This window comes from Pelobates fuscus, chromosome 5, assembly GCF_036172605.1.
Source record: "Pelobates fuscus isolate aPelFus1 chromosome 5, aPelFus1.pri, whole genome shotgun sequence".
NCBI classification, from domain to species: Eukaryota; Metazoa; Chordata; class Amphibia; order Anura; family Pelobatidae; genus Pelobates; species Pelobates fuscus.
Window position 1 is genome coordinate 193,101,750 of NC_086321.1, and position 25,758 is coordinate 193,127,507.

A 25,758-nucleotide genomic window follows, 5' to 3' on the forward strand; every position below is an offset into this window, starting at 1 on the left:
GGTCAATTAGTTGCGGTTAACCACAGCTTCTGGGAGGTTAACAGGCTGCACACTCCCATTGCGTGTGGTCTGGCCGTTCAGCAGTTTATTCGGTAAAATAAAAGGGAATAAATAGGGCTAAATTCACGAACGGCATACAAAAAAAGGGCACTGGTATCCATCCGCAGGGCAGAGCATCCAAACTACTTCGGTCCTTGGCGTGGGGAGCGGACCTCCAGAGCTCAAACACAATGCCCTAGCGTTAACTGACTGCGCTGGCGGAGGTAGCAGGTGTTGCCACACCGCTGTCAGACACAGCCAGAGGGGAGAAACCAGTACCACTTTAAGGGAGATTTTAAGGTATTGGGGTGGGGGGAGAGAAAGGAAGAATAAGAAGGAATGAGAAAAAAAGATGTTTTGTCACCACCAACAGCAAAATATAAAGAAATAAAATGGTAAAGAGGAGTGAGTGGTCAATTGACGACCCACTCACCTGTTTCATCCCCAGGGCAGAGCATCCAAACTCCTTCAGTCCTTGGCGTGGGGAGCGGACCTCCAGAGCTCAAACACAATGCCCTAGCTTTAACTGACTGCGCTGGCGGAGGTAGCAGGCGTTGCCACACCGCTGTCAGACACAGCCAGAGGGGAGAAACCAGTACCACTTTAAGGGAGATTTTAAGGTATTGTGGGGGGGGGAGAGAGAGAGAGAGAGAATGGAAGAATAAGGAGGAATGAGAAATAAAAGAAATATTTTGTCGCCACCAACTTTATATAATTAGAAAGAAAGTTGAGAAACCCTAAGCTCAATTACAGTCAAAGTGTAGAGCAGGGTACCCCAATTTAGGCAGATTGAACTTAAGAAAGGCAATCTGCTCCATGAGATTAGGTGACATTTGTGAGCGCTGTGGATTCAGTATATTACCGGTTACCGAAAACACACGCTCACTTGGGACAGTGGTTGGTGGATGTGATAGCAGCTCCTGCGCAACCAATGAGAGTGCAGGCCACACACTCTTCTTCTCATCCCAATAGCTAAGAGGGTCGACATTATGGGGCAAAGGAGGTTCAGAGAGGCACGCTCTGACCATTTCTGAGGCAGTACTCTCCTGTCTGCTGCCAGCACTCTCAGTGGGTCCAACTATATCCTCAAGCAACTCTTCACAAAATGCAGCTGCTCCACTCAGTTGTGTGGTGGTGGTGGTAGTGCCACTGCTTCTGCTAGAAGTAGCCGACATCTCAGCCTCCTGCTGAACTACTCCCTCAGACAGCATTCCCTTCTTTTGCTGCCAGTCACACACCCTCTGGATCAGTTTATCCCTCCAATTTGTTAAGTTATTGGATCTGAGTGCAAGCTTTCCCTTAATCCTTGGATCACACAGGCAAGCTAGCATCAGTTCAGGAGAATTATCCATTCGCTCACGTAGGCGAACTTTAAGCTGATCTTTCAGCCTCCTGACCAGAGTTACTACATCAGGATGTAAAGGATCACCTTGAACAACCTCTTGGCGTTCAAGGAAGACACCCATCTTGCTCCCTAGATGGGTGAAAACAGGGATTACCTGTCCCAGATTGGCAGTGTTCAAGCTTACATTTTCAGTGGCATCCCTGAATGGTTTCAGGACTGCCACTAGCTGAGCGATCACTGTCCAATCGTCTCTACCTAGTGGAGAACTAATACCGATGTACTGGTCTGATGCCAGACTATGGATAGCCCTCTGCTGCTCTAAAATCCTCTCCAGCATCTCCACAGTAGAGTTCCACCATGTACTGACATCTTGTCGTAGGCAGTGTGTGGGAAGACCTGTCTTCTCTTGTTCCTGCCTCAACAGTTGGCTAGCCTTCACACTGCGGTGGAAGTGCCCAGCAATCCTCCTGCACCTTTCAATCACACTGGAAACTCTGTTATTACCTTCTGGGATTGCTGACTTTACTACTAGGTGGATAATGTGCGCTGCACAGCGCACACCAACAAGGTTACCATCACGCAGAGCTTTCACCATATTTGTAGCTCCATCAGTAACCACAAACCCCACTTCTACATTGGTGCCTGCCTCCACTCCAACCCAAAGAGACACCATACTCCTTACTGCCTGCAGAATGTTATCTGAAGTGTGTTTTTCAAGTGCTCCCTGCTCGACTACTGCAGTGCAAACAGAGTATGAAAAAATGTACTAATATTCGAAAAATAAAATAATAAAAGATTTACTACAGCTACCTTGAAGCTTAGGTTAGGACAGTCACACAGTCAATCTATCAGGAACTAAAATAAACCAAATAAAAACAGCAACCAGTTAGCTTCACTGATTGCTGTTAAACAAACACACTAACTGAACTAATAAAAATCAGTTAATGAAAAAAGGAATTTCTTCACAACAGCAGTCAGAACAGTTAACTTCACTGCTGGTGCTGATGTGAGCACAAGAAAAAATGACACTAAAAGTGTGAAAAATTTAAAACAAAAAATAGACTGTTTGACTAATGTGTTCTGTTCTAACAAAGCACAAAGAGACTGTACTACAACAAATATATATATTTTAAACTGAAGATAATTCTATCAACTTAATAAAATGTTTTAATTAAAACTGAAGATAATTCTATTAACTGAATAAAAAAATATTACTTCACTTTTACACTGACTGCCTGCAAAGCATGCAAACACAGTCAGTGAGTGAGTGACACAAAAAAAAACTCACAGTCGGTCAGTCACTGTGACTCTGTGCTAGTAGTTGTTTTACTAGCACAGATTAAACTAACTCTGTGTGGACTGGAGTATAGATTTACTTTAAAAAAATAAATAAATTAAAACCCAGTCAAACACTTAGCTGAGACTGACAGACGATTAACTTTCTCTATCAGCACTCAGAATGAAACAGCACGGCAGCAACAGCAGCACCTCTGTAAAATCAATTTAACAAAAATCAACTGATCAACTTTGCTGCTAAAAAGACTTAAACGAGATTAAGATTTATTTTCTTCTATGCTAGCAAGCTAGTCTACCCCTAGGGCAGAAGCCATCAGGCCCACTAACCTAAAGTACTTGACTGATTCTACCTTTACTCTAAATCTAAATAAATGCTTTGGAGGCACCACTAAGGGCAGTGTGTAGGAAGACATGTGCTTCTGGCAGTGACATCACAGGCCAGCCTATTTAGGAATACACTGAATAAAAACCAGATGTAGGAGAAACTCTGTCTCTTTGCCTGTACCTGACTGAACCTAAGATGTAGTACCAGCTCTGACTTAACCCCAGCCAAAGGGCTGGGGCCTTGTAAGTAATATGAATACATTGTAACATTTAGCAATTGTAATAGCCTTTTGTATAACATTTAGCAACCTTTTGTAAGTAATATGTTGTAGTTTTGTATTGTATAATTATTGTAGTAAATTGACATTCTGCTAGCTTCTGTTTATTTATTATAGTTATATTAAATATACATTTAATATTACAACGTTTTGTGTATTTTCTATCCACATATTCGACCATAATACCATGAACTCTAAAAATATTAATGTTGTTCCGTATTGCTTAATTATTATATATTAAAATATTAATATTCATATTTAAGTCACGACCACAACATATGGCGAAATACCAAATGATGATTCGCTTCATACTGTTATCTCTCCATATAATTTAGAATTGGATGTTCAGAATTGGACTTTGTCTGAGAGAATGAAGGTCACACTGCTGGTTGGACATCTTGTAATTATTTATAAACTCACAAATAATGTGAGCAAACTCATTAATTTAATTTATTAAATGTGTTAATTATTATCAGAATTGCTTAATCATTTTGGTATTGATTCTGATTCCATAACAAAATATTACTGCTTTCACGTTACACATCCTGAGTATCACTAAATAATGAATAATCACTAGATGAGATTAAGGGATTGAGGGTAGGTGGATGAGTGCAACAGCTGCCTTAAACCATTTTCCTACTTAAGATTTTGTGCATAACCTACCGAACTCAGAATTGTTATCAGATACAAATTCAGGACTCTTTTTACAAGCTGCAATATTTTTAATCCATCCAATTAGCCATTTACTGCTTATTTCAGGACACAAAAAAGTTGTAAACAATAATCCACAAAACAATAATGTACATTTACAAACCAAACTCACACATAACAACTTTGTCAAAGACTACAAGGGCTGGGAAACATGGAGAATTATTTGTCAAACACAGTCAGTGCAATAGATAACATTAAAGTGACACTGTCATGCTACTTTTTATTTATGCGGTTTTGTTAGCAAATGTGTAGATTTGGAGAAAAAACTATTTAGAAATTCAGGAGGTCTCTCTGCTGTCCACCCATAGCAACAACAGTGTGTGTGCTGTGGTTGCTATGATGTTTCCCTAGCTGGTGGTGCAAGGGAGTATAGAAACGGAGTGACGTGACAAATGTCTAAGACACACCTCATTAATGAGATTGCATCGGGGGTGCGGAGGGCCAGGTAAAAAGTTAACTTTAAAATGGATACAGGGTCCACATAAAGTTAAGGGAAAAAGATATATAATGGGTCTTTACAGAGGTCTTACCATGCATAATATTCTATTTTACCAAAAACATCTATTGTGAATTCTATGAAAATAACACTATTCATCATCAGACATACTGAAAGCATCTTAAAGTGGAACTCTTATTCTCAAATTGTGAGAATGACAATGGCTGTAGAAAATAAATGATTTACTCCACAAATATTTAACAAGGTTAAGTTGAATATATTTATGTGTGTATATTGTGACTCTAGTAACCAAAACACTTACACTAAATCCTCCAGAGCGAGATTCTATGTGAGATATTGAATCCATGGGTGATGAACGACTGGAAGAAAGCCAAAGATAAAAAAAAAGCCTTGTTTTACCAAAATATTTCACTGATCATTAATTTTGTTAGTGTTGTGTAATAAACAGTGGTATCAACGATCCCCCCTTACCTTACAACTTGGCTACTCTGTTGAGAACTATGTCGAGGAGTGACTAGAAGAAAGAAACACAATCAGTCATGAATAAGAAAATGTATAGACAATATGAAATAAGTATTTAAATGGGAACTATAATAAATATATGGCGTCACTGGTTCTTTTTTCATTAGTAAAAAAAAATAGTTTTTGTTTATAATTTTGTTTGGTCCTAGTCTGTCAGGTAACCACACAGTATTCCAAACCTGTGACGTTAATTACCTGGTATTTGACCCTCTGCCTATTTTATCATTTATGAACCTGTGCTACCTGACCGGACCTTTGGCTATCCTGACCACATATCTACTTAATCTCTATCTGTATTTCAGCTTTGGTTATTGTATCCAGCTACCTGCTGCATTTTTGGGCTTCTTCTGCTAAACCTTAGTTTGATTAGCATAGTCTGATTACATAGTTACATGCTAATAAAGGCATCAAAAAATATTCATGGTAAAAAAAATAGCTGGACTCCAAAAAGGCAGTCAGAGTTCCCCTTGGATTAACAAGGATTTATTAACATATTAACTATTACACTCCTGAATACTCTTAAAAAAACATCCAGATTTCGCTTAACAATATGTATGGAAATTGATAAAACAACCTCCTTAGGCAGATAATTCTAGATCTTTAATGTTCTTATTGTACAGAACCATTTCTAAAATCTCCTTTCCTTAAGTCTAAATATTTATAGGCTTGTTAGAGCAGTGGTAACTGTAGCGGAGCCCTAGTCCTGGCAGGGACTCTCCTCCGCTGGTTATACCAAAGTACAGTCAGGAACAAGTAAAACAATCCAAGGGAACAGTCAGGAACAACTAGAGTAATGCAAGAATCTCCCACCCCCTCCCCAGCAACTGGACGACACACAGCTCTGAGGGTACAACTGAACTTTATTGTCACATACACAGCTTTTATTGCAAGGTGATTATAGAAACCGCACTCAATCCCAGCAGCCACCGGTGCTCCGGAGCAGGACCAGCAATCCCAACATGTTAAGGCAACAAAGAAATTCCCAGGCACTCGGAGTGTTAAAGCCGCAGGGAGATTTAATGAAACAAAAAGGCATCAACGTTTTGACCTACTAAGAGGTTTTTTTCATACACAGCTTTTATGCCTAGTCCCATGCAAGGGGTTCCACATACAAGAATGCAGGGTTTTCAATCTCAAGATCCTCTGTGCCTGAGAGATAATTGCCTGAGAAAACTCCTTTAATTTAATTATCTCAGGTACAGAAAAAAAAACAAAAAAGCATGTAACCCAAAAATACTTCAACCATACACCAGAACCCCACAAAAAACATTCCCTGATAGCCCCGATCTGTCCAACATATCCAAGAATCACTCAGATTTAGTTTGGCAGAACTGAAATAGCTTGGTTTTGACCAGCCAGGCACGAGGCGCTAGCCCAAAACAGTTCCAGACCATTCTCCATTTGTGAGGCTCTTGTGCGAATACCATACAAGGGAATCTCTTTATTTCAGGATACAAATGCTACCCCAGTGTCACGGTTCCTACCGTGCCATACAGATGGCCAGGAGTAGCCTCCCCAGAGGTGCCCAACAGAGATTTGAACCTGGGTCCTTTACTATCCTGGGCCTGCAATGCTGCCTTTCAGCCACAGCAGTTCCTAATCTTTGGAGTAGTTCTAGCCCTGTTCTACCTGGCTATGTCTGCAGCATGGGGGGCCGGACTTCTTCTATGGTCAATGTCTGTGCTTCACCTGAGACAGATCAGTCATCAGCTGGGTATATAAGCACTGCCTCGCCCTGGAAACGTTATTAAGTCTTTGATCCTGGTGTATGGAAATTTGGTGTATGGAGATTTGGTATCAGATATTACTGTAGGTGAAAGTTTAGGATCCAGTGATCATCAGTCAGTGTGGTTTAATATAAGAACAGTGACTGAGTCACACCACACAAAGACAAAAGTTTTAGACTTTAGAAAAACAGACTTTTCTAAAATTAGAATATGTGTAAAGGAGTCATTATCAGACTGGAGCAATTTAAATGGAGTCCAAGAGAAATGGGATTATTTAAAAGTTGCACTACGGAAGGCAACAGAAAATTGCATTAGGCTTGTCAGTAAAAGCAAAAAATTCAAGAAACCACTGTGGTACTCTGCAGATGTGGCCAAAATAGTAAAAAATAAAAAGTTAGCATTTAGTAATTATAAGAAAACCCAGAGTGAGGAAGACAGAATGACCTATGAGCAGGGCCGGATTAACATAGGGGCTGATGGAGCTGCAGCTCCAGGCCCAGGCCCATGGAATAGGCCCATTTAAAAAAAAAAAAAAAAAAAAAATTTTTTACTTTTTTTACACACTACTCTTAGGTTTTCCTCCTGACTGGTATTTTAGGGCACAGCCTGTATTTGAGGCTGCCTGGCCGTGCTCGTATTGCAGCATTATACCGGCAATACAAATGCAAATATGTTTCTCAGTATAAACGGAGATTACTCTGCAATACCAGCACCGGCCAGTAGGTGTCACTGTGTATAGAGAGAGGCAGGGATAGGAAGTTACAGCATATCCCTCCCTGCCTCTCTCTACTCACTGATACACAGGTGAGCAGCTACACAGCACAGTTAGAGAGTTCAGACAGCAGCTCCCAGCCTGCACAGACAGACTACAGCTCAGGGAAGTGAGGGATGAGGGGAAAGGCATCAGTGAGACATGGGGACACTGAGACACTAGGGGACACTGAGACACTAGGGGACAGGGCCGGACTGGGACAAAAATTCAGTCCGGGAATTCAAGGCAGAGCAGCCCACTAGTAGGGGCGGGGTCAGAAAGGGCACGTGTAATGTCACCACCATTAACACGCACCCCCCACAAAATAATTTGTATTGTAGTGTATGTGTAAAGGGGTCTGTTTGTGGCGTACTATGTGTGGTTAGATTCTGTAGTTTGTGTGTGTTTCTGGGTTGTAAAGTATGTGTGTATGTGCGTGTGTGTTTGTGTGTGTTTAGAGGGCCTGTGGAGTATGTGGGCCTAGGGGATGTAGTGTGTGCATGTAAGGCTGTACAGTGTGTTTGTGAGTGTATCTAGGGGCTCTAGTGTGTGTATACATATAGGGGCTGTAGAGCACATGTGTATAGGTGTGTCAATGTATGCATAGGTGGTATAGTGTGTACAGGGGGTGTAGAATGTGTATTTATAGGGGATATAAATCAGTGTGTGTGCATGCAGGGGGTGTAATATGTGTGTTTATAGGGGTATAAAGTATGTGAGTGCAGGGAGTGTAGTGTATGTTTAGACGGTATAGAGTGTGTTTACTGTGCGTATGTGAGTGCTCTGGGTATAGTGTGTATATAAGGGGTATAGAGTGTGTGTAGTGTGTTTGTGTGAGTGCAGGGGGTGTAATGTGCATACAGGGATATAGTGTGTGTGTAGTATTTATAGAAAGGTATAGCATCTCTGCAGTGTGTTTGTTTGTAAGTGCATGAAGTGTAGTGTGTATATAGGGGTATAGTGTGTGTAGTGTTTTTTGTGTGTAAGTATGCTTGTTTGTTAGTGCAGGGGGTGCAGTGTGTCTGTGTGTTGATGCAGGGGGTGCAGTGTGTTTGTGTGTTGTTGCAGGGGGTGCAGTGTGTCTGTGTGTTGGTGCAGGGGGTGCAGTGTGTTTGTGTGTTAGTGCAGGGGGTGCAGTGTGTCTGTGTGTTAGTGCAGGGGGTGCAGTGTGTCTGTGTGTTAGTGCAGGGGAGCAGTATGCATGGGGTTTAGTGTGTTAGTGCAGGGGGTGCAGTGTGTTTGTGTGTTAGTGCAGGGGGTGCAGTGTGTCTGTGTGTTAATGCAGGGGGTGCAGTGTGTTTGTGTGTTAGTGCAGGGGGTGCAGTGTGTCTGTGTGTTGGTGCAGTGTGTTTGTGTGTTAGTGCAGGGGGTGCAGTGTGTCTATGTGTTAGTGCAGGGGGTGCAGTGTGTCTGTGTGTTAGTGCAGGGGGTGCAGTGTGTCTGTGTGTTAGTGCAGGGGGTGCAGTGCGTTTGTGTGTTAGTGCAGGGGGTGCAGTGCGTTTGTGTGTTAGTGCAGGGGGTGCAGTGTGTCTATGTGTTAGTGCATGGGGCGCAGTGTGTCTGTGTGTTAGTGCAAGGGAGCAGTATGCATGGGGTTTAGTGTGTTAGTGCAGGGGGTGTAGTGTGTGTTTGTGTGTTAGTGCAGGGGTGCGGTGTGTTAGTGCATGGGGTGCAGTGTGTGCAGTGTGTGTATATGGGAGGGGGGTGTATATAGATATGGTCTTAAATTATTTTTTTATTTAGAAAAAAATCCCATTTAATTCCTTTTATAACTTTGTGGTTGGATATGGGCTTAAATTAATAATTTAATTAAAAAAAACAACAACAACAACATTTACTCTATTATAACTTTGCAGGGGGGAGATGAAACATGCAGGTACCTGGTAGTCCAGTGAGGGGCCACGCCGCACACCAATCCCTGGCGGTCCAGCGGCAGGTAATTTCAGTCTGTACCCCGCAGGGTACAGACCATGTCTCTCTCCCTCTCGCGAGCACCGTATTTTCAGAGCGTTGCCGCGGGTTACCATGGCAACGCTCTGATAATCTCGGAGCTCGCGAGAGGAAGAGAAGGCAGCTTCTCGGCGTGTGCGGAGGGTGACCGGCTCACTGACCGATCTCCCCTGCGGCCCATGATGGGAACTCCATCTTTGGGCTGGTGCTGCCCTGCATGGTCCGGCAGGGGAGATCTTTTGATCTTTCCTACCGGCCTTGGCCCATGGCCATCGCGGCCCACCGGGCATTTGCCCAGTTTGCCCGATGGCCAGTCCGGGCCTGCTAGGGGACACTGGGAGACGTGGGGACACTGAGACACATGGGGACACTGAGACACTAGGTGACACTGTGAGACATGGGGACACAGACACATGGGAATGCTGTGAGACATAGGTAGACACATTGGGACACATGTCTCCCAGTGTCCCCATGCCTCCCATCCAGTGTCCCCATGGCTCCCAGTATCCCCATGCCTCCCAGCCAGTGTCCCCATGGCTCCCAGTGTCCCCATATGTCTGTGTCCACATGTCTCCCAGCCAGTGTCTGTGTCCCCATGCCTCCCAGTGTCCCTATGTCTCCCAGCCAGTGTCCCTAGTGTCTCAGTGTCCCCATGTCTCCCAGTGTCTGTGTCCCCATATCTCTGTGCCCCCATGTCTCACAGTGTCTGCGTCCCCATGTGTCTGTGACCCCATTTCTACCAGTGTCCCAAATGTCTGTGTCCCCATGTCTCCATGTCTCTCAGTGTCCCCATGTCTGTAAGTGTCCCCGTGTCTCTGTGTCCCCATGTATCCTAGTGACACGGGACACACTGAGACATGGGGACACTGGCAGAAATGGGGACACAGATACTGGGAGACTAGGGGACTGGGTGACACTGTGATGCATAGGGACACTGATGCCAGGGACACTGATGCCAGGCTGGCTTTCCAATTCTTTGGGCATGTTCGCCCCTTCTGGCAGTTCTGGTCATGTGATTCGCATCAGTGGCCTACTCTTTTACCCCGCCCATTGGCTTCCTGCTTCACTGGACACTGCTGTTGGTATGGATTTACTTGAAAGATGAAAGCATAAATTAGATAAAGAGATTAGCATAGAGTATGTGTTTTCTTATAGCTGCATCCTTTGAGTTTCCCTCCAACACCAACTCCATCAGATACATGACGCTTGGGAGGTATGACTGTTTTAGTGTTTTTCGTCGATAAGATTCTGTAATTAGTCCCCATCATAATTGTCAGCACCAGGCCCACTGGGCTCTTAATCCGGCCCTGCCTATAAGATTAGGCAGAAAGAGGCTAAGCAAGTTAGAAGAGCTTCCAAATCACACACAGAAGAGAAAATAGCACAGTCAGTAAAAAAGGGTGACAAAACTTTTCTTAGATACATAAATGAGAAAAGAAAAGTAAAACAAGGATTAGTTAGATTAAAAACAAAAGAAGGAAGGTATGTAGATGAGGATAAAGGTCTAGCTGACTGCCTCAATGAATATTTTTGTTCGGTATTTACAGATGAAAATGAAGGAGAGGGACCTCAGTTAAGAAAAAGGATAAATTAGTCATTTATTACACGTGAGTTTACAGAGGAAGAGGTTCTATTTCAATTGTCAAAAGTAAAGACAAATAAGTCAATGGGACCTGATGGAATACACCCAAAGCTATTAAAAGAGCTTAGTGGTGTACTAGCAAAACCATTAACAGATTTATTTAACCAATCATTGTTAACAGGAGTAGTCCCAGAAGATTGGAAGTTAGCGAATGTTGTGCCCATTCACAAGAAAGGTAATAGGGAGGAGTCGGGCAACTATAGGCCAGTAAGTCTTACTTCAGTAGTGGGGAAAGTGATGGAAACCATGTTAAAGGATAGGATTGTTGAACATCTAAAAACACATGGATTTCAAGATCAGAGACAACATGGGTTTACTTCAGGGAGATCATGCCAAACTAATCTTATTGATTTTTTTGATTGGGTAACTAAAATTATAGATCAGGGTGGTGCAGTAGACATTGCTTACCTAGATTTCAGTAAGGCTTTTGACACTGTTGCACATAGAAGGCTTATCAATAAACTGCAATCTTTGAGTTTGGATTCCAATATTGTTGAATGGGTGAGGCAGTGGCTGAGTGACAGGCAACAGAGGGTTGTAGTCAATGGAGTATATTCAAAGCTTGGGCTTGTCACCAGTGGGGTACCTCAGGGATCTGTACTTGGACCCATTCTCTTTAATATTTTTATTAGTGATATTGCAGAAGGTCTTGATGGTAAGGTGTGTCTTTTTGCGGATGATACTAAGATATGTAACAGGGTTGATGTTCCAGGAGGGATAAGCTAAATGGCAAATGATTTAGGTAAACTAGAAAAATGGTCAGAGTTGTGGCAACTGACATTTAATGTGGATAAGTGCAAGATAATGCATCTTGGACGTAAAAACCCAAGGGCAGAGTACAGAATATTTGATAGAGTCCTAACCTCAACATCTGAGGAAAGGGATTTAGGGGTGATAATTTCTGATGACTTAAAGGTAGGCAGACAATGTAATAGAACATCAGGAAATGCTACCAGAATGCTTGGTTGTATAGGGAGAGGCATTAGCAGTAGAAAGAGGGAAGTGCTCATGCCATTGTACAGAACACTGGTGAGACCTCACTTGGAGTACTGTACACAGTACTGGAGACCATATCTTCTGAAGGATATTGATACCTTAGAGAGAGTTCAAAGAAGGGCTACTAAACTGGTTCATGGATTGCAGGATAAAACTTACCAGGAAAGGTTAAAGGATCTGAACATGTATAGCTTAGAGGAAAGACGAGACAGGGGGGATATGATAGAAACATTTAAATACATAAAGGGAATCAACACAGTAAAGGAGGAGACTATATTTAAAAGAAGAAAAACTACCACAACAAGAGGACATAGTCTTAAATTAGAGGGACAAAGGTTTAAAAATAATATCAGGAAGTATTACTTTACTGAGAGGGTAGTGGATGCATGGAATAGCCTTCCAGCTGAAGTGGTAGAGGTTAACACAGTAAAGGAGTTTAAGCATGCGTGGGATAGGCATAAGGCTATCCTAACTATAAGATAAGGCCAGGGACTAATGAAAGTATTTATAAAATTGGGCAGACTAGATGGGCCGAATGGTTCTAATCTGCCGTCACATTCTATGTTTCTATATTTTCTATGTGTTCAGTTCCTGTGTTCTAGTCTCTTGAGCTTATACTCCTAATTGACTCTGGCTTCTGTCTTCGTTTATCCTGACCTCTGGCATCCTTTGACTTCGGCTATCCCTTGACTATACTGCGGTTTGTGTCCTTGTCGGTACTGCATTGGAATAACCTTTCCTGCACAGCCCCCATGCACAGATTCACAGTCCAGGTGGTTTCTTACCTGTTCACCTTGGACTGTGTCTATCTGCAAGGGTGAGCACTGAGCAAACATATCTGCGCTACAAACTCCAACCTCAGGTAAGAACCCTGACAAAAGACTTGATCATCATGGAGTCCGCAGAAATGTGCAAGCAGTTTACCCAGCAAGGGTCCAGCCTGGCCCAGACTGTTTCAGAGTTGCAGCGAGAAGTCATGATTCTTAAAGGCGCAGTATGCTCAGTCCCGGAACCTGCTTATCCTGAGCCATTCGTCATTATGCCTGAGAAATTTAACGGTAGCTGTACATCCTTTAAGTATTTTAAGGTGGACTGCGAATTGGTATTTGCCTTGAAGCCTCGGACTTATGCTACCGACTTTATAATGGTCCGAGGGGCTATCAACCTGCCTCCTGGAAAGATCAAAACATGGGCACAACAGATGTTGCAGTCTAAGAGTTCTGTCCTTGACAGTTGGGAATCCTTTATGACTATGGACTCGCAATGCAAGACCTCCAGCAAAACCACTGTGCCATGGCCTGCTCCACGCCCCAGAGGATCCTAAGTACCAACAACACACGTCCTTGTTGCCTCATTATGATCCGGTTCCTAGGAAGACTCCAGAGGTAACCAATATTCCTCTCGACCCTGAGGAACCTATGAAAATAGGACTCGTCCAATTCAGAGTGACGCATGAAGAAAGAGACCGAAGGAGAAGCTATGGCCTCCTTTTTTATTGTGGACAAAGGGGACATTTAATCTCTCATTGCCCTGTTCGTCTACCTAGACCTCCAACTCTCCAACTGGCTACTACCATTCTTCGTCCTATGAGCTCTGCCTGCCAACCTGTAAAATTTCGAAGCTGCCGTTATGCCTGCCCATGCTTGTCCTCCCTGAGAAATTCTCCATCTCCTGTCGTTTGTATCTACTCCTACTGATACCATCACTACTTCCTGCCAGCCCAAAGAAGACCTACCTGCAAATTGCCTCTAATGGTACTAAAGTCTGCATAAAGGATTTACAAATGATCAAAATGGCATCGCTAGCTGCGAACTCCGCTCCTGCCGAGGTACAAGAAGTACTTATCGCCTGCACCCAGATTATAGAAGACCTTGACTGCTCTCCAGCTGTACCAGAAGTTGGTACTAAGGAACCCCACACTGAAAAGGAACTCCAGACTGGGAACTTTGACTACAAGGACTTTCTTGAACAGATAGTAAAACCGATGAGGAATACTGTTGTTCTAAAGAGCCTCCTTCACAGCCCCCATGCACAGATTCACAGTCCAGGTGGCTTCTTTCCTGATCACCTTGGACTGTATCTATCTGCAAGGGTGAGCAAACATATCTGCGCTACAAACTCCAACTTCAGGTAAAAACCCTGACACCCTTTTCGGTAGTTCATATCTCCCGAACGTCGTTCGTGTAGGTGGTCGGGAACTGGAACGGGCAGCGGTCTAAGGTTTACCAGGATTCGTGCGAGTGCCTAGCCGAAAAGAGTTACAGGCACTCAATGACCAAGTACCGATGCCCACGTTCGGGAGACAAGATGGCCACCATACTCTCTGCCACGTGTTCGGTTATATGAAATGGCGGCCACCCAGGGGAAGCACTTATTAACGGTTTCCCTTGCGGTTTCGCACTTGAGTGGTAGGTGTCAACGTTCTAATGGGGTACAGGTGTGGTCCTCGTTAGGGAGACAAAGGAATTCTGTTCGTATGAAGTCTCCCGAAGAGGAGCCACCCGAAATAACAGAGGGAAAACACACGAAAGGTGGAAGTTTATAACGGGGGGCTACGGACAGCCAATAAAGGGAATAAAAGTGTTTGGCACGTGTCTATTCCGCTACAGTAACATTTTAGCACCCGGGAACTCAAGTCAAACCACGTCACCTGCAAGTGTAAGATTGTAAGCTCATGTGCACCTCTAAATATCCCCTTTCTATAGTTGTAAAGTGGTCCTGAATAATAACAATATAAAATGGTTGACCTCTTCTTTCTATACAAAATACAGATTAAGGATCAGTTAACACACAAAAAATAGTTACAGTTATAAAAATTTACAAGGCTACTTAAAATCATCTATCTTAGCAAACTAATATGGGGATTCAGTTACACCACATGGCCATATTGTGTTATGCCCACCACAACATCATAGTAGCCCAATATCGAACTTCTTCTGATCTCTAATCGTAATTGAAATATGTATATATATATATATATATATATGTCTACAGTTGTCATTTCCACAGTGAGCTAACATTTGTTTCTAATGAAACTAGCTGAAGTTTTTTTTTAGAACTAAAATCATCAATTCCTTCTTGTAGTCTACCTCTGCACTCTTTCTAGTTACATGACATCGAGTGTGTGTAAATTTCATTTAAACATAAAACAAAGATATCTATGCCAGGAAAACATAGTGTCTGAAATGTTTTATTTTTTTTATAGTGGCAGTCTAACAAACTCTGCTTACCAATTTGAGAGGGAGAAGTGATTGCCACAGGTCGAGGTGTGCAGGATCTGACATGATATAAACTCAATAAATCAACAATTGTCAAAAAAAACTTAATTCACTGTAGCAAATCTCAGAGTATATCCACCTGGTTGATTTGTTATTGTATTTGTTGCCAGTGGGCAAATCGTCCAGATTTCAATAAGTTCACTTGCTAAACAGAAATTGAATTTATTTGTTGGATGTGCTCGTCTCCAGGTAAGATCAGATTTACGTTCAGTGTTTTATATAGGTGAATCCTATTTTTATATAGAATTTGCATGTGACAATAACTGATTTTAAACCAGACATTACATATAACTGACCAAACTGTGCTTTGACTTAAATATAAGAATTGCCAATCCAGTCAGAATCTGGTAATTTTTATAATATTTTGCCCATCTGGACAAAATTTGGTGTTCTGTGTATTACTGTCTGACTATCCTTTGGTTTAGGTACTCAGATGATCACAGGTGGAAGACAATTATACAGGTGAAGTTTTACAATGTACAGGTGTAGTTGTTATGGAAATGAATTAGAAATAGTACCGTTTACTGCAGTAGCTCAATTCACTAGGAGAACAATAAAATGAAGACAAAACATAATGGCCTGGAGTTTAGAAACTAGTTAGTATTTTTTGGGCAACAAATATCTAGAATCTGTTATCAATAACAACAGCTTATGACTGATTTTTTAAAATAATACTGGAAATGAGCCCTATATGTATGACTGGGTGACCGCTTCTGCATGGTTCCTGACTTTGGATATAGACCAGAACATGTGACTGCATTTATCCCTTCTCCTGGCCACCAGGAGCTACTGTAGCAACCTGGTAACTCAGCTCTACTCACATAGCAAGAGCAACCAGCACTGTTATTAATTACCTTAATCAATGAAACAGCTGGGAAGGTATCCTGTCTTACCCAATTTGACTATAGTTTAAATTGGAAGGGTAATGCTTCTCATAGAGAGCATTTAATTCAATGTTTCTCTATGAGGAGCATTATAATAACAGATTGAGATGGCTGCTCTATAAACAAAGTTTGTCCACAATGCTTCTCTATAATCTCGACTCTCCTCTTGGATAGATTCTCTGCATTGCAGAGGATGTTATGTTGATGGATTACAGGTAAGTTTACCTTTATTTTTTTCAACCATTTATTAATGAAACACATAGAGGAGGGTGGAAGGGGGGGCTATATATAATGTGGAATAATTACACAGCACAATTAATATATGTATTATTCACATTGCAGCGTTCCTTTAACCCCTTAATGACACATGACATGTCATGATTCCCTTTTATTCCAGAAGTTTGGTCCTTAAGGGGTTAAAGAAATAGATAAACAAAAAACACAGAAACAAATCTCACCTACTGCTATTTTGTGACCTGTTCAGAGAACCCTGCATAATGATAAGAAAGTTTAAAATATATATATGGTAGAAAACATAAAAAGGATTGTGGAATCACAACACTGGAACTAAACATTGGCAACAACAAGTTTAGAAATATATTAAGGAGAGAAATCATGAAATCATTACTACTCACCTTTAGGATACTGACCAGAGACTTAAGCTCTGTATTTTCCCTCTTCATAGCTTTCACCTCACTACAGAAATACTTGAGTCAGTCATTGCAAGATAACCTCAGGTTTTATTACATACACATAGGTCTTTTTCAAACATCTGCATGTACACTTTTGTGATGGTGTCTTGCTAACATTTTACATCCACCAACAGCCCTTTTTTTTTTTTTTTTTAATTCTTTATTTTTACAATGACAGCATTCGGTGATAAAGTACATTGAGTTCGGAAAAAACACGTAGGTAAAGTCCACACAGTGTGCAATGCATCATTACAGGTACCAGGTATGGGGTATATGTTTGTTTCAGTATTTCAAATGGTGTACTTCTTTGCATAGGTATTCGGAGAGGCTGTCAAAGATTTTTGTTTTAACATAAGAAAAGTGAAGGTATGACATAAAGGTAGAAATGAGTTAGGAACCATTACAGTGGTGTAGCCTGTGAGATGAATACACTTTGCCGTGAGAGGTATGCAGGTGTCCGCAGATACAATTATGTATCGGTGCCTCGATTTCTGTGTTGAAGATTGTTTTGGTGTTGGTTTAAAACGTTAAGGGTCTTCTCTTTCGAGACTAACGTGGCCGTGTGGTGCAGCTAAGTCTGTGCCAAGCGTGTTTGTGTGGGCGTGTTGGTGGTAGAGGACATTTGGCAACGTATGAAGTTGATGCTAATGGCCATACTTGACTGTAACGTGGCAGAACTCAAGGTTCAGTGAGGTGCAAAGGAATAGTATAGTAGCGCACCATTCTGAGAAGTGTATGTGTGAGTGGCATCGGAGCTGAATTTTTACCGCAGTCCTGCCATACTGCTTAGAAGGCACTTACCATTTTTACTGCAGTCCTGCCATACCGCTTAGAAGTGTCAAAAGAGGAAAGAAAGAAATTAACTGGAAAGATAGATTAATGGAATCCCACGGCACTCCAACGGCCCTTCTTGCCCCACACTTCAGACTTACTTGTAATTTTCACAAGTGTATTATTTTAAAATACTATATACATTACATACATATACTAATTAAGTAAATATTTTATTGTATTTTATGCATATTTTAAGTTGACAAGATTTAAATACTTCTCTAGATTGGTAGTCTTGTGCAGAGCCTCTTGTAGTTCTTTCTGGGTTTTCAACAAATAACGTTTAAAGAAGGCAACTTGTAGTTCATGCTGCTGCTTCTGGAAACTCCAAACCTGCAAATAGTACAGTTCAGAAGTTCTATTCAGTATTGTCATTGATGTAACTGTATTTCCATTAATATATCTATGAAACCATAATGCTGCCATATTATTTATTTATGGAATATACAAGGTTCCTACTGGACATTTGGATGACAGGATTGGGGACCTTTCAGCCTAATGATTTTCTTTGTACTGTATGCAGTACCAAGGATAATGTACCAAGTGGATATAGCCACAAGCCCCCCTGCTCAAAATAAAAAAAATTCAATGCTACCCACATTTTAATAGATGTGGACCATACTGTGGAGTTTATTCTGTTTATTTGACTGTCATTTGGTTGCTTGAATATTTCTGCTATTTTGCCTGCCGATAGTAGTGAGCAAATGTTTCCATTCAAATGCAATGAAAAAAAAACTATAATAGTATAACAAACTGGCTATAGTGCTATAATGACAGTGATGCAAGATTAAAAAAAAAAAAAACCTAACCTCTGAGGGGAAAACAACTCCACAGGAATGCAGGCAAACAATGAAAACATCTATTGCTCTTGCGCTAATGTAACTACTGCAAAGCCCTGGTAATTAGTATTGGAGACAAGTAAGTATTAGGATACATTATCAGGGGCTATGATGTGATAGAATCAGACCTCCAAAATACAGGGGCCTTACTATATTCTGGGAAAGGGTCATTAGGACAACAGGCTTGGGTGAATCCTCGCCTTGAGTGTTTTTCATAAGGGGATATTATTTTTTCCAGAGAGGATGGAAAGAATGGGGAAGGGCATGTTAAGACCTTTCAACTCTGCACACGGGATAAATAAAGTCGGTGAGCTATTCACGAAGACTGAAAACTGCAAAGGGGACTTGGGGACCCCTTTTCATTTTTTTCCTCTATCACCAACCACATGCTGTATATGAACTAATGATATTAAATTCTCATTAATTTCCTGGGGTCATAAGGACTACTGTTTGTGGTATGCTAGAGGACATAATTTAGGTCCCTTCTGGTTTCATGGTGAGATTACTGGACTCCTGACACTAGTTTAGTTTGTTTGTTTACAGGGTAATTCATTAAACAGTCACATCAGAATCCGATACAAATGATAGGATTTGGAATATTCATAAGCACTGATTTAAAAAAAATCAGATGTGAATGAATCCAGCGGGAAACACGTTCACAAATTATTGTTTATTTGCCTTTTGCTATATTAACAGCCAGCAGGCAAATGATAAAATAACCCAAAGTGAGGGTTAACCATTTGGTGGCTTTTAAAAAGCAAAAATAAAAATTTAAATAAAAGCTTAGGGGGGTCATTATGACCCCCAGGTTACTCTAAGGGAAGTTTTGGAGGCATATAAATGGATAAACTAGAATGTAACCTGCCCAGTTGCTAGAAAAGCCTTATCCCATGGGGTTCGGTACTGTAACATAACAGAAGGTACCCCACCCATGGGCATCCTGTGTAGAATTGTGAATTAAGTAATGGGGATGAACAGATCTTTGGACTGCCTAGCAGGTAAAGGCTATTAATGAAAAAAAGCAAGGGGGGGCGGAGCATGACTGGCAATCAGAGAGGACGCATGCTAGGCGAGCTCCTGAGCAACATCTGCTTAATAAGCTACATTTCTGCCAAACTAAAGTTTTCAGCTCCGAGAAGTTACTCACCGCATAGTGGGGAATCTGGTGACTTGCTCAGTACTGGACTCAGCACTTTCCTGAACTGGACTACACTCCCCTCACTTGCTGCGGCCTTCAAGCATGTCAGGCGTCAGAGGGACGGCCGCTCTCCAGACGCCACATCCTGACACTCGGAGCGGACATCTGTCTTTCCCCCCCCCCCCCCCTGGACCGGCGGGGTCATCCCAGTCCCAGGAGGTCTCCCACCAACACTCTTGGCAACAGGGGCTGCTCTGCCCGGAAACACCGCGTGGCTTCCAAGATGGCGGCGATCTGGACCAAACTGCCACACTCATGACTAAACTGGATCTCCTGTTTCAGAGGTTCTGGGCCACAATAGAACGACCAGCTCTCAAACCTCAGACACATCACCACAAACCACTCACCCACTCCAATCCATGTTGCCCTTGAGGCCTCCTTGTAGCCCGACTAGCGCGAAGCACCGTTGTCTCCACAGCAGAGACCAAGAGAACACGGCACTGACCAGTTCTCAAGCCCTGATGCTGAACCAACCACAGAGTGAGGCCTACTAAAAGCCCAAAGATCAGGGACAGTCTCCTAACTCCTCAAAATGGCGGCTCCAGTACTAGCACAGATCCGGGGACATCAGCTTAAGGCTCATTGTACGTGCTTCCAAGCGACATAAGCCTACCCTCCAGGTGTCTGAGTGCCCAGCAGTCTCTAATCAAACTGGGGATCGAGTGAGAAGGCAGGGGGCTCACAGTGGCTGCCCCGAAGACACCTGTTCCTCCTGGCTTACTTTTCATATGGTGGACTGTATTTTATTTTAAATTTGTAAAAAAAAAAATTGCTTTGAATCCATTTGCTGTCATTCTTCACTGAATATACCTAGCAAGTTCATATGTCTCTCGTAACTAAATTGCCAAGATGTGTACCCAGTTTTAACGCTAATACTTACCCATCCACTGACATACCCTGCATAAGCATGTTTCACTAATTTAACATTGTGCAGTAATAGCCAGTTATATCTTGCTAGCATGATATATTTTTCTTTTATTAGCTAATAATCATAGAAGACCTAGCATGTTCTTGATATTTGTTACCAATGTTATGTCTAGTGATTTTCCTTTTTATTTTTAACTCACACAAATAAGATATGCCTTAGTTAATTAAGCTGGTGACACTAGCACCTCACAATAAGTCAGTCTTTTAACCTGAATCAGGAATCAGGACCTCGTCTGCCTTACCTTACAACTGACATCAGGGCCTGCTTAACATAGGGGCTGATGGAGCTGCAGCTCCAGGCCCATGGAAACTTTTAAAAAACATTTTTTTACACACTACTCTTAGGTTTACCACATGACTGGTATTTTAAGGCACAGCAAGTATTTGAGGCTGCCTGGTCGTGACGGTATTGCAGTAATACCGGCAATACAAATGCAAATATTTTTCTCAGTATAAACAGAGATTACTCTGCAATACCAGCACCTGCCAGTAGGAGTCACTGTGTACGGAGAGAGGCAGGGATAGGAAGTTACAGCATATCCTTGCCTCTCTTTACTCACTGATCCGCGGTGGAGCAGCTACACAGCACAGAGAGTCCAGACAGTAGCTCTCAGCCTGCAGAGGCAGACTACAGCTCAGGTATGTGAAGGATGGGGTGAAAGGCAGCAGGGAGACATGGGGACAATAAGACAATGAGACACTTGGGGACACTGAGACACTAGGGGACACTGTGAGACATGAGGACGCTGTGAGACATAGGGAGACACATTGGGACATGGAGACACTAGGGATACAGTGTCTCCAGTGTCCCCATGTCTCCCAGCCAGTGTCCCCATGTCTCTCACTGTCCCTATATTTCCCAGCCAGTGTCCCTAGTGTCCCCATGTCTCCCAGTGTCTGTGTCTCCATGTCTCTGTGTCCCCATGTCTCCCAGTGTCTGTGTCTCCATGTCTCTGTGTCCCCATGTCTCCCAGTGTCCCCAAGTGTCTGTGTCCCCATGCCTCCCAGCCAGTGTCCCTAGTGTCTCAGTGTCCACATGTCTCCCAGTGTTCCCTAGTCTCTCAGTGTCACCTAGTCTCCCAGTGTCACCTAGTCTCCCAGTGTCACCTAGTCTCCCAGTGTCACCTAGTCTCCCAGTGTCACCTAGTCTCCCAGTGTCACCTAGTCTCCCAGTGTCACCTAGTCTCCCAGTGTCACCTAGTCTCCCAGTGTCTGTGTTCCCATGTCTCTCAGTGGCCCTGGTGTCTTAGTTTCCCCAAATGTCTGTGTCCCCATGTCTCTGTGTCCCTAGTGTCTGTGACCCCATTTCTCCCAGTGTCCCCAAATGTCTCAGTGTCCCCATGTCTGTATCCACAAGTGCCCTCATGTCTCCCAGTGTCCCCATGTATCTCAGTGCCCCCATGTCTCCCAGAGTCCCCAAGTGTCTCAGTGTCCCAATGTCTCACTGTGTCCCCTAGTATCCTAGTGACACTGGAAACACTGAGACATGGGGACACTGACACTGGGAGACTAGGGGACTGGGCGACATGGGGACACTGACACTGTGATACATAGGGACACTGATGCCAGGCTGGCCTTCCAATTATTTGGACAGACATGCCCCCTTTTCGGGCATGTTTGCCCTTTTGTCAGTTCTGGTCACGTGATTTGCGTCAGTGGCCCACCCTTTTATCCCGTCCATTGACTTCCTGCTTCACTGGACACTGCTGTTAGGGGGTATGGATTTACTTGAAAGATGAAAGCATACATTAGATAAAGAGATTAGGATAGAGTATGTGTTTTCTTCATAGGCGTGCGCAGCCTATTGTATAAGGGTGTGCACACTAAAGCACAAACACAAACGCCATGTATATATATATATATATATAATAAATACACAAGATCCAGCGCACTCTCCTATCTACTAAACAGCAACTTCAATGTCGACAGACTATTAGTCTGTAAAAGTTTTTTTAAAAACACCTAATCTAGGCAAAAAAAATGGGGATTTAGTTACATCATATGATCATACATTGCATAAGCCTGCCACAACGTCAATGTACCCCATCTTTGGCAGGTCCTACTCTCACAGTCTAATGTCTGCTCTCATGAGATTAACCACTTACTTGGGAAAAAATTCCATCTGAGGCTCTCTGCAGTACAAGGCTAAATAGGGACCTGAGATGAGGCACCTGTAACAGGGAGGGGTGCAGAACCAAGGAGTTGGCTAGACTCCCAAATATATATAGGAAACATGGGGGGATGGTTGCACTCACCTAAACATGCTTAAATGGGGTGCTGCTGGGGGCCATATTATACAATAAATACACAAGATCCAGCGCACTCTCCTATCTACTAAACAGCAACTTCAATGTCGACAGACTATTAGTCTGTAAAAGTTTTTTTAAAAACACCTAATCTAGGCAAAAAAAATGGGGATTTAGTTACATCATATGATCATACATTGCATAAGCCTGCCACAACGTCAATGTACCCCATCTTTGGCAGGTCCTACTCTCACAGTCTAATGTCTGCTCTCATGAGATTAACCACTTACTTGGGAAAAAATTCCATCTGAGGCTCTCTGCAGTACAAGGCTAAATAGGGACCTGAGATGAGGCACCTGTAACAGGGAGGGGTGCAGAACCAAGGAGTTGGCTAGACTCCCAAATATATATAGGAAACATGGGGGGATGGTTGCACTCACCTAAACATGCTTAAATGGGGTGCTGCTGGGGGCCATATTATACAATAAATACACAAGATCCAGCGCACTCTCCTATCTACTAAACAGCAACTTCAATGTCGACAGACTATTAGTCTGTAAAAGTTTTTTTAAAAACACCTAATCTAGGCAAAAAAAATGGGGATTTAGTTACATCATATGATCATACATTGCATAAGCCTGCCACAACGTCAATGTACCCCATCTTTGGCAGGTCCTACTCTCACAGTCTAATGTCTGCTCTCATGAGATTAACCACTTACTTGGGAAAAAATTCCATCTGAGGCTCTCTGCAGTACAAGGCTAAATAGGGACCTGAGATGAGGCACCTGTAACAGGGAGGGGTGCAGAACCAAGGAGTTGGCTAGACTCCCAAATATATATAGGAAACATGGGGGGATGGTTGCACTCACCTAAACATGCTTAAATGGGGTGCTGCTGGGGGCCATATTATACAATAAATACACAAGATCCAGCGCACTCTCCTATCTACTAAACAGCAACTTCAATGTCGACAGACTATTAGTCTGTAAAAGTTTTTTTAAAAACACCTAATCTAGGCAAAAAAAATGGGGATTTAGTTACATCATATGATCATACATTGCATAAGCCTGCCACAACGTCAATGTACCCCATCTTTGGCAGGTCCTACTCTCACAGTCTAATGTCTGCTCTCATGAGATTAACCACTTACTTGGGAAAAAATTCCATCTGAGGCTCTCTGCAGTACAAGGCTAAATAGGGACCTGAGATGAGGCACCTGTAACAGGGAGGGGTGCAGAACCAAGGAGTTGGCTAGACTCCCAAATATATATAGGAAACATGGGGGGATGGTTGCACTCACCTAAACATGCTTAAATGGGGTGCTGCTGGGGGCCATATTATACAATAAATACACAAGATCCAGCGCACTCTCCTATCTACTAAACAGCAACTTCAATGTCGACAGACTATTAGTCTGTAAAAGTTTTTTTAAAAACACCTAATCTAGGCAAAAAAAATGGGGATTTAGTTACATCATATGATCATACATTGCATAAGCCTGCCACAACGTCAATGTACCCCATCTTTGGCAGGTCCTACTCTCACAGTCTAATGTCTGCTCTCATGAGATTAACCACTTACTTGGGAAAAAATTCCATCTGAGGCTCTCTGCAGTACAAGGCTAAATAGGGACCTGAGATGAGGCACCTGTAACAGGGAGGGGTGCAGAACCAAGGAGTTGGCTAGGTTCTACTATCTACTAAACAGCAACTTCAATGTCGACAGACTATTAGTCTGTAAAAGTTTTTTTAAAAACACCTAATCTAGGCAAAAAAAATGGGGATTTAGTTACATCATATGATCATACATTGCATAAGCCTGCCACAACGTCAATGTACCCCATCTTTGGCAGGTCCTACTCTCACAGTCTAATGTCTGCTCTCATGAGATTAACCACTTACTTGGGAAAAAATTCCATCTGAGGCTCTCTGCAGTACAAGGCTAAATAGGGACCTGAGATGAGGCACCTGTAACAGGGAGGGGTGCAGAACCAAGGAGTTGGCTAGACTCCCAAATATATATAGGAAACATGGGGGGATGGTTGCACTCACCTAAACATGCTTAAATGGGGTGCTGCTGGGGGCCATATTATACAATAAATACACAAGATCCAGCGCACTCTCCTATCTACTAAACAGCAACTTCAATGTCGACAGACTATTAGTCTGTAAAAGTTTTTTTAAAAACACCTAATCTAGGCAAAAAAAATGGGGATTTAGTTACATCATATGATCATACATTGCATAAGCCTGCCACAACGTCAATGTACCCCATCTTTGGCAGGTCCTACTCTCACAGTCTAATGTCTGCTCTCGACATTGAAGTTGCTGTTTAGTAGATAGGAGAGTGCGCTGGATCTTGTGTATTTATTGTATAATATGGCCCCCAGCAGCACCCCATTTAAGCATGTTTAGGTGAGTGCAACCATCCCCCCATGTTTCCTATATATATTTGGGAGTCTAGCCAACTCCTTGGTTCTGCACCCCTCCCTGTTACAGGTGCCTCATCTCAGGTCCCTATTTAGCCTTGTACTGCAGAGAGCCTCAGATGGAATTTTTTCCCAAGTAAGTGGTTAATCTCATGAGAGCAGACATTAGACTGTGAGAGTAGGACCTGCCAAAGATGGGGTACATTGACGTTGTGGCAGGCTTATGCAATGTATGATCATATGATGTAACTAAATCCCCATTTTTTTTGCCTAGATTAGGTGTTTTTAAAAAAACTTTTACAGACTAATAGTCTGTCGACATTGAAGTTGCTGTTTAGTAGATAGGAGAGTGCGCTGGATCTTGTGTATTTATTGTATAATATGGCCCCCAGCAG

The 25,758-nt window shown here is 42.6% G+C and overlaps 1 protein-coding gene across 1 annotated transcript in view; it reads right to left on the reverse strand.

Moving 5' to 3' along the window:
• The window catches only part of RNF212B (ring finger protein 212B), a 75,941-nt gene that overhangs the window by 44,338 nt on the left and 5,845 nt on the right, over nt 1–25,758 (reverse strand). The window contains exons 2-7 of the mRNA XM_063457152.1: nt 17,941–18,056; nt 16,836–16,896; nt 16,659–16,690; nt 15,269–15,315; nt 4,922–4,964; nt 4,752–4,809 (exon numbers count right to left, since the gene is read on the reverse strand). Coding sequence (XP_063313222.1) covers nt 4,752–4,809; nt 4,922–4,964; nt 15,269–15,315; nt 16,659–16,690; nt 16,836–16,883 — 228 coding nt within the window. The 5' untranslated portion in view covers nt 16,884–16,896; nt 17,941–18,056. The remainder of the gene's footprint in view (nt 1–4,751; nt 4,810–4,921; nt 4,965–15,268; nt 15,316–16,658; nt 16,691–16,835; nt 16,897–17,940; nt 18,057–25,758) is intronic.